General features: G+C 47.8%; 1 protein-coding gene across 2 annotated transcripts; it reads left to right on the top strand.

Annotated features, from left to right (window-relative positions):
* The first annotated feature begins 837 nt into the window (after positions 1–837).
* ANKRD2 (ankyrin repeat domain 2) lies at positions 838–9,708 on the top strand. Of its 2 annotated transcripts, XM_088670696.1 has the most exons (10): positions 838–973; positions 1,015–1,164; positions 2,245–2,358; positions 4,886–5,029; positions 6,244–6,351; positions 6,598–6,696; positions 7,011–7,109; positions 7,413–7,511; positions 8,541–8,639; positions 9,508–9,708. In XM_088670696.1, exons 2-10 carry the CDS (start codon positions 1,075–1,077, stop codon positions 9,604–9,606), a joined length of 951 nt encoding a protein of 316 aa, XP_088526822.1. In that variant the 5' UTR covers positions 838–973; positions 1,015–1,074; the 3' UTR covers positions 9,607–9,708. The 2 variants fall into 2 exon arrangements, with proteins under 2 accessions (XP_088526822.1, XP_034989925.3); XM_035134034.3 differs by having other exon boundaries at positions 964–1,164.
* Positions 9,709–11,256: the final 1,548 nt, after the last annotated feature.

Genomic DNA, 11,256 nt, shown 5'->3' on the forward strand with positions numbered 1-11,256 from the left:
ATTCACTTTTCAAAATACAAAGCACTGGGGTGGGGGGTGGGGAGAAAGGCCAGTTTACAAAATGTATACCTCTATTCCTAGGTAGCACTTTAAAAAGGGAGTTGTCCTTGATTCCAGAAGCTCATAGTAATTGCAGGATGGATGCCCCTAAATTTATCATTTATTGCATTTATATACCACCTTTATCTTCCAAGGATTTCAATGTGTTGTACATGGTTCTCATCCTCACAACAACCCTGTAAGGTAGGTAAGGCTAAGAAATGGTGACTGGCCCAGGTTCACCCAGTTTACTTCATGGCTGAGCAGGGATTTGAACCCTGTTCTCCTAGGTCCCAGTCCAAAACTCTAACCATTATGCCACACTGGACAGAAGGTGGTGGACTCACTTCTGCTAGTAGTTTTTAAAGCAGTGGCTGGATGGTCACCTGTTTCAGGGATGTTTCTGGAGTGGTTTTCCTGCATTGACAGGTGGCTGAACTAAATGAACTTTGGAGATCCCTCTCAACCTGATGGTTTTATTACAGCCATATTTCAGATGCTACAGCTTTTGACATTATGATCGGCAGCTCTGTGCAGGGACCACCACTTTTGGAAACTCCACGTGTACGTGGAGATTCTGGGATGCATGTACACATGACAATACAAATCTCCCAGGAGTGACTCATAGGATAACTCGGGACACTTGCCGCTGGGCACGGAGCCACAATCCCTGTCCCCAATCTATCCAGGAGAAGGACATCTGCCTATATGGAATTGACAAATCTTCCCCAGGAGTCAAGGGGGAAACTCAGTGCGCACCTCCCTATTGGGAGGGAGTCTCTAGCTACTAATGGGTCGTTTTTAGGAAGGTGAGCTGTGTGCAGTTGGAAAAGGAGAGATTGCGACAAGCTGAGCTCACGGCAAAGGCGTTTGGAGTGGGGAATGTGAACAGGGTCACTTGGGAAGGACGCACACCAGGTCTTTTAAGTCGGCGGCTGTGAGAGGACGGAGCAGGTCCACAGAGTCCTGCATAAAGCTTGGGAAGAGAGCAGAACCAGGGGGGAGCATTGGGGAAAACCTCACACCTCCAGGATAATGGCAGAGAAGATGGCAATGGACCAGGGGGTGAAATGGGCAACAGACCTGATTGAACAGAAGCTGGCGCTGGAGGAGGAGGAGGAACAGGTGAGTCTTGGGGATGCATTCCTGGGACTCGGGAGGCAGACCCAGCAGCTGTACTGGATGGGGTGTGGATTCCTGGATATCCACGGGAGGCAGACTTGACCCACGGAGAAGTATCTCATGTTCTTGCCAACCACGGGAGATAGAACAGCTTTACTATGAAATGGTGTGAAATGGTTGTTTCGAAGCAGCTGATTTATTTCATGTAACCTCCTTTACATGTAATTAGCAAATAATATACCGGAAAGGAGGGACGTGGGTGACGCTGTGGATTAAACCACTGAGCCTAGGGCTTGCCGAACAGAAGGTCGGCGGTTCGAATCCCCGCGACGGGGTGAGCTCCCGTTGCTCAGTCCCAGCTCCTGCCAACCTAGCAGTTTGAAAGCACATCAAAGTGCAAGTAGATAAACAGCGGGAAGGTAAACGGCGTTTCCGTGTGCTGCTCTGGTTTGCCAGAAGCGGCTTTGTCATGCTGGCCACATGACCTGGAAGCTATACGCCGGCTCCCTCGGCCAATAACACGAGATGAGCACCGCAACCCCAGAGTCGGTCACGACTGCACCTAATGGTCAGGAGTCCCTTTATATCGGAAAGGGTGTCACCATTTTGAGTGTCTGAGTAAGGGATGTTTAAGGCTGGCGCTGCTATCTCTGCCCCCAGTGAAAATGTGGCTTGTTTATTTGGTTGTATTTATTTCATGTGTTTTTAGACAGTTTGTTGTAGGCAGCTAAGAAATTATGTAGTGGTTATTCTGGACAGCTTCAGAGAGATGCCCCAGCAGAGATCATGGGAAGAAGAGGGAAATAAGAATAATGCTGAAAGATAAACTACCTGTAGGGCACCAGAAGAGACTGATGTGGAACATGGACGGCTCTGGGAGACGCCATTTTGAGGATGACAGCAATTTGCAGGAAAGGGTCTCATGAAAACCAGTCTTGCATAGTCTGCTCATCATTGTGATCATAGAATACATCCACTTTTTAAATAGGCGTGGAAAGAGAAGCCACAGCTCACTACACGGTCAAAAGAAAAGAGGTGTGGGATGTTGCAATGCTTTTCCTGTCTCCTGTTTGCTTCACCCAGAAACACCGTTCCTGCTCGCCTGCAGAACCGCCAGTTGTGGCCCGGCTAGATACCCCACTTCTGGAGGATGAGAAGAAGCATGGGCCTCTCAACAAAGGTCTTGAGGGGCTTAAGGTGAGAGAGGCTGCGGCCCTCAGTGAGGCTCTTGCATCCTACTCTGTTGGGCCCAAAGCTTTATAATGTATGAATTCATAATACTCCTGGGGGTATCATAGAATCAAAGAGTTGGAAGAGACCACAAGGGTCATCCAGTCCAACCCCCTGCCGATCAGGAAACACCATCAAAGCATTCTTGACATATGCCTGTCAAGCCTCTGCTTAAAGACCTCCAAAGAAGGAGACTCCACCACACTCCTTGGTAGCAAATTCCACTGCCGAACAGCTCTTACTGTCAGGAAGTTCTTCCTAATGTTTAGGTGGAATCTTCTTTCTTGTAGTTTGAATCCATTGCTCCGTGTCCGCTTCTCTGGAGCAGCAGAAAACAACCTTTCTCCCTCCTCCTCCCTTCTCCATCATCCAGGTTCTATCAATCCAGTAGTCACAAGGATCCAGTGGAAGCGTTTTAAGTTGTCTTTCCTGTCATTATAAGCCATGCCATGTTAATGGCCTTTCAAGTGTAGTGTAATGGTTAGAGTACAGCACCAAGGTTGGGTGAAGCCCGGGTTCAAATCCCCACTTAGCTCACTGGGGGACTCTTTGGCAGTCCCTCACTCTGTGCCTAATCTGCCTCCTCACAGGGCTCTTGAGGAGAAGGTGGAAAGGAAAGAGACAGGCTGAGCTCCTTGGGGGAAAGGTGGAATAAAAATACGAACAGATAATACACAGTCAGGAAAGATCCATTATCAGAGTATGCCTGCTTGTGATCTCGTACTGTACATTCCAGATGAATTCCCAAGTGCCTTTTCTGCCCTCTAGTGGCTAAATACTTCCACCGTTCCCTGATATTGGGATAATAATAAGTGCTTTTTTCCCCTAAAAGAAAATATTTAGGGGTACTCTCATTTTCCTACTCATATTGAAGTACTGCCCCTCAATGAGGCCAAGCTTAGATTCACAAAAAGTTTAGGGGTATGCGTACCCCTGCATCCCCCCCAGAAAAAAACACTGATAATAATAGCCTTCCTCTTCTGACTCTAGCCAGGGCTGGCCCATCCATGAGGTAAAAGAGGGTGACCGCCTTGGGAAGCAGGATCTACAGGGAGGGTAGATCCAGCCTCTATTGGCTTATCTAGATCAGTACTGTCTACTACGCTGACTGGCAGTGGCTCTCCAGGATTTCAGAGAGGATGAATCTCTCCCAGCCCTACCTAGAGATGCCTGTTATTGAACCTGAGGCTTTCTGTGTGCAAAGCAAAACACTCTTCCACCGAACTATGGTCCTTCCATAAATCTCTGTATCAGAACGACGTGGGTCCCTTCAAGCTCAAGTCGGACCATCAGCCGTATATTGTGGCCTGCCCACCGGGTGCTTGACAGCCCCCCTCCTCGATTTCTGCAGTTCCCTGACAGGCAGCCAAGCCAGGAGATTTACAGAGCCCCAATGGGCTGTCATTCAAGATCGATGGACAGCCAGCATGCAGCTTGGCAGGGCACAAGCCACGCTGAGTGTTTCTTTCAGTGCAGTCCTAAAAATAAACCCAACATAGTAAAACGTAACATCATTTGATCTGGCACTAGAGCAGGAAAGTTAATGTTCTGATAGCTACATAGGATGTTCTGGGCTACATGGGCCGTTATTAGGTACAAATTCTGCACACACCACCAACAAGCCCCACATGGTAAGAGGAAAAGTAGTGGATATTCCTTTTATAATCTCCATTGCCTGCAGGAAGTTTCATTTCATAATGAGGCAGTTGCAACTCTAGTTGGCCTGGGAACCCAGTTCTCTCATGCCTTTGAGGGGCAAAGGAAACACACTCTGCATATGCTCAGATATGCTCCTGCATGCTCTAGGGCTGAACTCTTGTCATTAAAAAGGGCTGAACCCATTGGCTCTATTGCAGAATGCTGCTGTTCCCAGACTCAACTGAACTCTGCTCCACTGTCCTCAGCCTAGCAGGATATCTTGCTGGAATCTGGAACAGTCCAACACCCCCCCCCCCGGCATCCGCCACCCCCTTCTAGGATCTTTCAGACGGGCATTCAAAGGAAGTTGCTCTCTTGGTGAGTGAAATGAGAGAAGCCAACATGAGTCAGCAGGAGTTTATGTTGCTTATCACAGTGCCAATTTTAAATGTGAGGACTGGAGTAAACAAAGACAAAAATATTCCATTTGATCATCAAGCCCTTGGTTACAACAAGCTGGCCGAGCCCGGCCCTACCATTAGGCAAAGGGAGCATTGTTGCCTTGGACAGGAAGCAGTGGAAGGCAGAGCTGTGTTGATGACATTGCCTACTATCCACCTCCTAAGCTCCTCGGCTGTGTTGGGAGCAAGATCAAACTTACCATCCACTTGGCGGCTGCACATGGAAAGAGAGGCACCATCTCATCCTTCGCCTCTGGGAAGGGCCTCTTGGGCCAGCCTTAACTGGAAAGCAAAAGAAAGGGGTGGGCAGAGTGGATTTGCTGCTGGGGGGGGGGGATAAAAGCAGGGATTTAGTCCTAAGCAAGAGTTTTTCTGTATAAATCTCTCTCCCACAGGGCCAGGAAAGGGTGCGGAAGAGCTCTGTGGACTTGAGACGAGAGATCATCCAAGTTGGTGGCACACAATACCTCTTCGAGCTGCGCAAAAAGCCAAAGAAGAAAAAAGAGGAGAAGAAACCAGAGCCTGAGCCAGAGGAGATTGTAAGGGGTGGCGGGAGCTTCTTTAAGCGGGAGGAGGGAAAGAAACTATGGAGGCGGCAGCAGGGAGAGCAAGATGGCATAGTTCCAGTATAAGGGAGTTGCCTTATATTGAGTGGGCTTGTTGGTCCATCTAGTTCAGTATCACCTACTCTGACTGGCAGCAACCTTCCCAAGTTTCAGACAGGGAGACATTCCTGGTCCTGCTGGAGATACCAGGTGCTCAACAACTCTTCCCCCAGGGAGGAGTCCTTGGGCAAGGTACCATGAGTGGGGCCCACTTTGCTGCCGCTGTTGTTGCCTCTGCCCACTTGCTTGTCCTCTCCTTTTGGCTACCATCTACCCAACTGTTTCGAGGGGGGTGGCAGAGTGAGGTGGGCCTCCTGCTCTTTCCTCCTTGCTCTTATCCCTGCTCACTTGCATAGAGGGGCCAGGTGAACTGGCAGAGTAGGTAAGGAGGAAGAGGAGCAACAGCCACAGAGCCCAGCGTCTTCAGCAGTTGCGGGTGATGAAGGAAACCCTGCTGGGGGTTGGGCAGGTGCCCAAGGACCCCAATTCCTGATGCTCACCCTGCAGAGAGCTAATTGCGCTCCCGGAGCCCTCTTGAAATGCATACCCCATCCCATGTGCGTGGGGGGTCAGGGATAGCTATGCCCCTGCTCCTTTTTTTTGGAACAGCCTTTGTAATGAACTTAATTCATTTTTATGATTCATTTCCTACAATTTAATGTTGTGCATTCACACCAACTGAGTGGCAGCAACGGCAGGGTCGATGAAACAACAAACTTGTCCACAATATCTTTGCTTGCTTTTTATTTTTGAATACAGTATATATACAATACATACAATACACCCCTCTTAGCACCATTCCTCTATACCTCACACTACACAAACTCATGAAACATTTGGGTAACTTAAATACAATTTTCAAAATAATCAATTACCCAATCACCTTGCCACATTCAGTGTAGCAAGGAAACTCCACCTCCAGTTATTCAAATTATCAAAAGCTCACAGGTGTGCTATCATTCAGATCAGGGCTAAAAACACACATCTCTGAGTAGCACCATTGACCATGTCAATCTTAAAGAAAAACCTAACATTTATATGCCGCTTGATTGTTTTAAAAAAAAGCCTCTAAAGTGGTCCAAGCCCCTCGCCGTGGGCTTTCAGAGCTTTTGAAACACCCATTGAAGCGTCAACCCTTTCCCCTACAGACGGGCCCTGTGACGGAAGAGGACTTCTTGAAAGCAGCTGTGCAAGGCAAGGTGCATGTGGTGGACAAGTTCCTGGCAGATGGGGGGTCCCCAAACACCTGTGATGAGGTATGACGCAGCGAGCAGCGCTTGTTCTCTGTGATCTTTCCTTTTCATGAAATGCCTTCAAATGCCATCACCCTATTTGGAGAACCAACCATCTCCACACTTGGGATAAGGCTCACAGCATTGGTGTGTGTGTGTGTGTGTGTGTGGCTGGCTGGCTGGCTGGCTGGCTGGCTTCTGCAAGCAAATCAGGATGAATACTCAATCACTATGTCATGTGAAGAAGCCCTAATTCTGTCCTTCACTTAGTTCCGCAGGACAGCATTGCACCGTGCCTCACTTGAGGGGTACACGGAGATTGCAGAGAAGCTTTTGGCCCATGGAGCCACAGTCGACTTCAGAGATCGAGTAAGATAAATAACCCTTCATTACATCATTCTGTATCTCTGCCTGCTCATTCCCCACCACCACCACCCTGCTATCTCCATCTATGCCCACATATGCTTCTTCTAAGCCACTACCATCAGTTTCCTCTCTCTGGTACAGGGGTAGCATTTACTGGGTGCTCCAGTTTAAAAAGAGAGACTGGCTTTGTTATGTTAAGTAACGCTGGGAGATGCAGTTGCATGAATCTCAAAAGGGTTTGGGGCAGGGAAGGAAGGGGGTGAACATAGGAGGGAGAGGTTCTCCTCTTCTGATGGATGTGTACTGCTTGCCGACAGCTGGACTCCACAGCCATGCACTGGGCCTGCCGAGGAGGACACCTGGACGTGGTGAAGCTGCTGCAGGAGAAAGGATCCAATCTCAATGTCAAGGACAAGGTGAGGAAGGTTGGGAGTCCAGGATTTGGTTCGTGGTGGGAGAACAGCACTGTGGGAGGAACTTGACAAGCAGACAGTGGTGGGGGAAGGAGATTTGCGTGGGAGGAGTGGAAAGAAGGAGGTTTTAAGGGGCTGTGGGATCTTGCAGCTATTCTGGGTTAACAGGAAAGTGGTTCTGGTTCTGGAGCAATGCAAGGTCCTTCCAATAAGAACATGATGAAGCACATGATGGAAGCAGGGGCACTAACATGAAGTCATGTTTCCCCTTTCTTGCTCCCGTCTTCACCACCTGCCCAAATCCAGCTTCTCAGCACCCCACTGCATGTGGCCACCCATACTGGCATGGCAGAGATTGTGGAGCACCTGATAAACAATGGCGTGGATGTCAATTCCCGTGACCGGGTAAGAGGCACATTGTGTGGTTGCTTATCGCAGTGCACCCTGCTCATCTGGGTCTAAGTAGTAATTGTACACACACACACAGGTTTGTGTAGGAATCACACCAATCTGTGGAAGGGCAGGTTATAAATATAATACACAATATATGGATACACAAAGTCCCTTCTATAGGGAGGTGCATGCATGCAAACAAACAAAAAAAGATAAAAGAAAAGATCAAGTTTTAAAAGGTGGTATATTAATTTAATAATGTCAATAATCTCCCCTTCATTACTGCCTTCAATTCCTGAGTCCTAGTCCTAGTTTCTCTTCTTTTCACTGAAGGATGAGCTGCCCTGTATACCAATGGTTCTATACCTCTCTAGGAATTTTTAGTTACAGGTAGGTAGCCGTGTTGGTCTGAGTCGAAGCAAAATAAAAAAAATTCCTTCAGTAGCACCTTAAAGACCAACTAAGTTTTTATTTTGGTATGAGCTTTCGTGTGCATGCACACTTCGTCAGATACACATGCATGCACACTCTGAAGAATACACATGCATGCACACTCTGAAGAAGTGTGCATGCACATGAAAGCTCATACCAAAATAAAAACTTAGTTGGTCTTTAAGGTGCTACTGAAGGAATTTTTTTTATTTTGCTAGGAATTTTTAGCTAGGGATGCCCAAACCGAGAGATCATCCATGGATATTCCCTAATCCCCAGAGTTAGTACCTTCCGTCCATTAGAATGGGGAAATTGCAGCCTACTCTGTCGATGGCACGCAGAAAGGCTTTAAGTTCAGCTGGCTTAAGTCTTTCGTGGTACAGTATTTGCCATGCTCTTCTCTCTTTAGCTCACCAACTGATCTCTGCCCACAAAGCAATCTATACTCAGTGCACCCAGACTCCCGTTTGAAGCACTTGATCGATCTGAACTGGATGAGCAGGCGGATAAACTAACAATTTCTGCTAGTCTTATGAGCAGTGAGCATAAGAGTTCTGGTGGCTGCCTGTCCTTGCCTTACACATAGTGGTGCTGCCATGTCTGTTGCAGGAGGGAGACAGTGCCCTGCACGATGCTGTGCGCCTCAATCGCTACAAGATCATTAAGATGCTGATTCTGCATGGGGCAGACATGATGGCCAAAAATCTGGTGAGTGTTGCCCCCTTGTGGCCCATGCATGGAATAACAATGCAAAGTACTCGATTCAGGTATATTATTATACCTGGAACAAACTTAGTTGGTCTCTAAGGTGCGACTGGACAGTTTTTTTTTATTATTATTTAATGCAAAGTACATCTGCTGCCCAATATGTCCTTTTGATTCATCATGGTTTGTGTCCAGGCATAGGCAAACTCGGCCCTCCAGATGTTTTTGGGGCTACAACTCCCACCATCCCTAGCTAACAGGACCAGTGGTCAGGGATGATGGGAGTTGTAGTCCCAAAACATCTGGAGGGCCGAGTTTGCCTATGCCTGGGTTGTGCTCTTGATGTTATATGTGATCCCATTTTCAATTCTGCTTTTGCCTGCAGAAGTTGTGGGGCAGTCATACGGCTTTGTTTCCAGTTGGTGCGTGTCTCATGGTCTCCTGCTATACCACAGATGCTGTTGGTTTAGGACTTTCCCCCTGCTTTTGTTGTGCTATAGTGAAGGGTGCCCTCCCAGAGGCAATGTGATATCATTGTGGAAGCATTGCAGAACAACTACAGTAATAAAGTGCAATGATGTGGATGCTTCAGAATAAATCCACCACTAAGGCACTATTATTGTGTCAACGACATGTTTCAGACTACATTTGCAACAACAACAACAACAACAACAACCTGTCTGGAGGAGACCCCAGAAGCATGCTTTCTTAATTTCAGGTGCTGCCTGCTTGACATTTTAGAAGGCAGCTAGCTCATCTGCCAGTTCTGAGGTGGGGAAGGTCCCCTGTGTCAGGTTTCCCCCCCCCCCCCAGTCTGTTGGTTAGACACTGCAGTTTTGTGACCCAAGGATGCTGATCTTTCCTTCCACAGGCTGGGAAGACACCCACCGACCTGGTGCAGCTATGGCAGGCAGACACACGGGAAGTGCTGGAGAAGCAAGAGCCCGAGGCAACAGAGTTGCCAGCATGAGCAAACGGACAAAAGATGGAAGTCCAAGCAAGGATGGTTCTGGACTTGGGAGAGGCTGTGCCATTAACACTCAATAAAGAACCAAGCAAACGAAAAACCCGTGGGAGTCTGGTGTCCTCTTTGGGTTGCTGTAAAGCAGGAGGTGACTAACTTGTGGCTCTGCACATGCTGTGGGACTCCAAGGCCCATCAGCCCCAGCCAGCATAACTACGGAAAGTGGAGTTCAACAACTTCTGGAGGGATGAAGGTGATCCACTCCTTTAGAAGCGCATAATGGGCAGAAATTCAACAAGTCATTGCTCCTATCAGCCTCATGTGTGACATTTTTGCCAGCCCCACAGCTGTTACAGGAGCAGGGACTTTCTTAGGTAAACAAGTGCTAATTTTATATCCACTAGGTCCAACTGAGCAATGTCTATTTGATCCAGCTCCATATTATTCAGACAGGTGCACGATGGCAAATTTGCCCATGAGATGCTACAGTCCAAAACTGTTTGCACTCTGTTGCATGGTTTCCATAGCTGTCAAGTTCTCCCCTTTTTTAAAGGGAATTTCCCTTATGCTGAATAGGCTTCCTCGCGAGAAAAGGGAAAACTTGACAGCTATGGGTTGCGCATATATGGAAGTCAAGATTCAAAGCATCTCCTAGGGATTATAATGTAACAGTGCATCTTTCCTCAAGCAGTGGGAAAGGCTCGCAGCCTGAAGAGCAGCAAAAGGCCTGACCTCAGCGTGGGCCTGATCTGAGCTGCTGTGATTGAGTGATTGGAGATGAACACTGGCTGCAAATCCAAAGCTATTCCAGGAAGGAAGGAATGGTGAAAGAATCAATGGAGGCCCGGCAGGCTCATATAACCATCTGCATGCAGATCCTTGCAGTCTTTCCTGGTCTACCCAAAACCTCCTTCCTGTGTATCTACTCGCTAACTACTGTAGCTGGCAATAATATATCTGCCCCAAACCCCATCTCCTCTAACTGGCACACATGCAATACAAACATAATGCACATTAAATACCAACTTCTAGGGGATCTGGGGTGAACAGGGCAACCAACGCCAAACTGGCTCAGCAAATGGAGATGAAATCTGCTGTTCAAGGTACAGAAATTCCTGGTGCTTAATACTAGGACAGCAAACTCATCTTCCTCCTAAGAAGACTAAAGCATGTTCCACACACATACATAATAGATATAACACCACATTCCATAAAGCCGAAACAGTGCATTAAGGGCATAGTCCTATGTCTACTCAGAAGTCTTAGTGTATAATGAGGCTTTCTCCCTAATACGGTAAGTATGTTTAGGCTTGCAATCTAAAACGTTCAAACAGATGAATCAATTTCCAAAACCAAAATTCCCAAGAAACCCACAGCTCCCCCCCAATCCTTCCCCCCTGCTAGCTGAAAGAAAAGCAGATTGGCAGGGGGGGTATTTGGGGCCCCTCCAAACATCCTTTTATTATGCATTTATGCTTAGGGTGGCATGGGGCAGTAACGAACAATTCCACTCCCCATACTGTCTGCACCTGCAAAGTTTGGGAACAAGGCATACGACTTGGCTTCCTATCAGGATCCAGTTGACGGACCCGCTGCAAACCAGCGCGCCTCCTCCACTCCTCTCTTGGAGTTTGATAAGGGATTCATGGTGCGGCG

The sequence above is a fragment of the Zootoca vivipara genome, chromosome 5 (assembly GCF_965207765.1).
Source record: "Zootoca vivipara chromosome 5, rZooViv2.hap1.1, whole genome shotgun sequence".
Taxonomy (NCBI): Eukaryota; Metazoa; Chordata; class Lepidosauria; order Squamata; family Lacertidae; genus Zootoca; species Zootoca vivipara.

Excerpts from the sequence above, each read along its gene's own strand:
- ANKRD2 (XM_088670696.1), top strand. The coding sequence starts at position 1,075 with ATGGCAGAGAAGATGGCAATGGACCAGGGGGTGAAATGGGCAACAGAC. Across the intron at positions 7,512-8,540 it reads ATGTCAATTCCCGTGACCGG|GAGGGAGACAGTGCCCTGCA; the intron begins GTAAGAGGCACA and ends TGTCTGTTGCAG. Across the intron at positions 8,640-9,507 it reads ACATGATGGCCAAAAATCTG|GCTGGGAAGACACCCACCGA; the intron begins GTGAGTGTTGCC and ends TTCCTTCCACAG.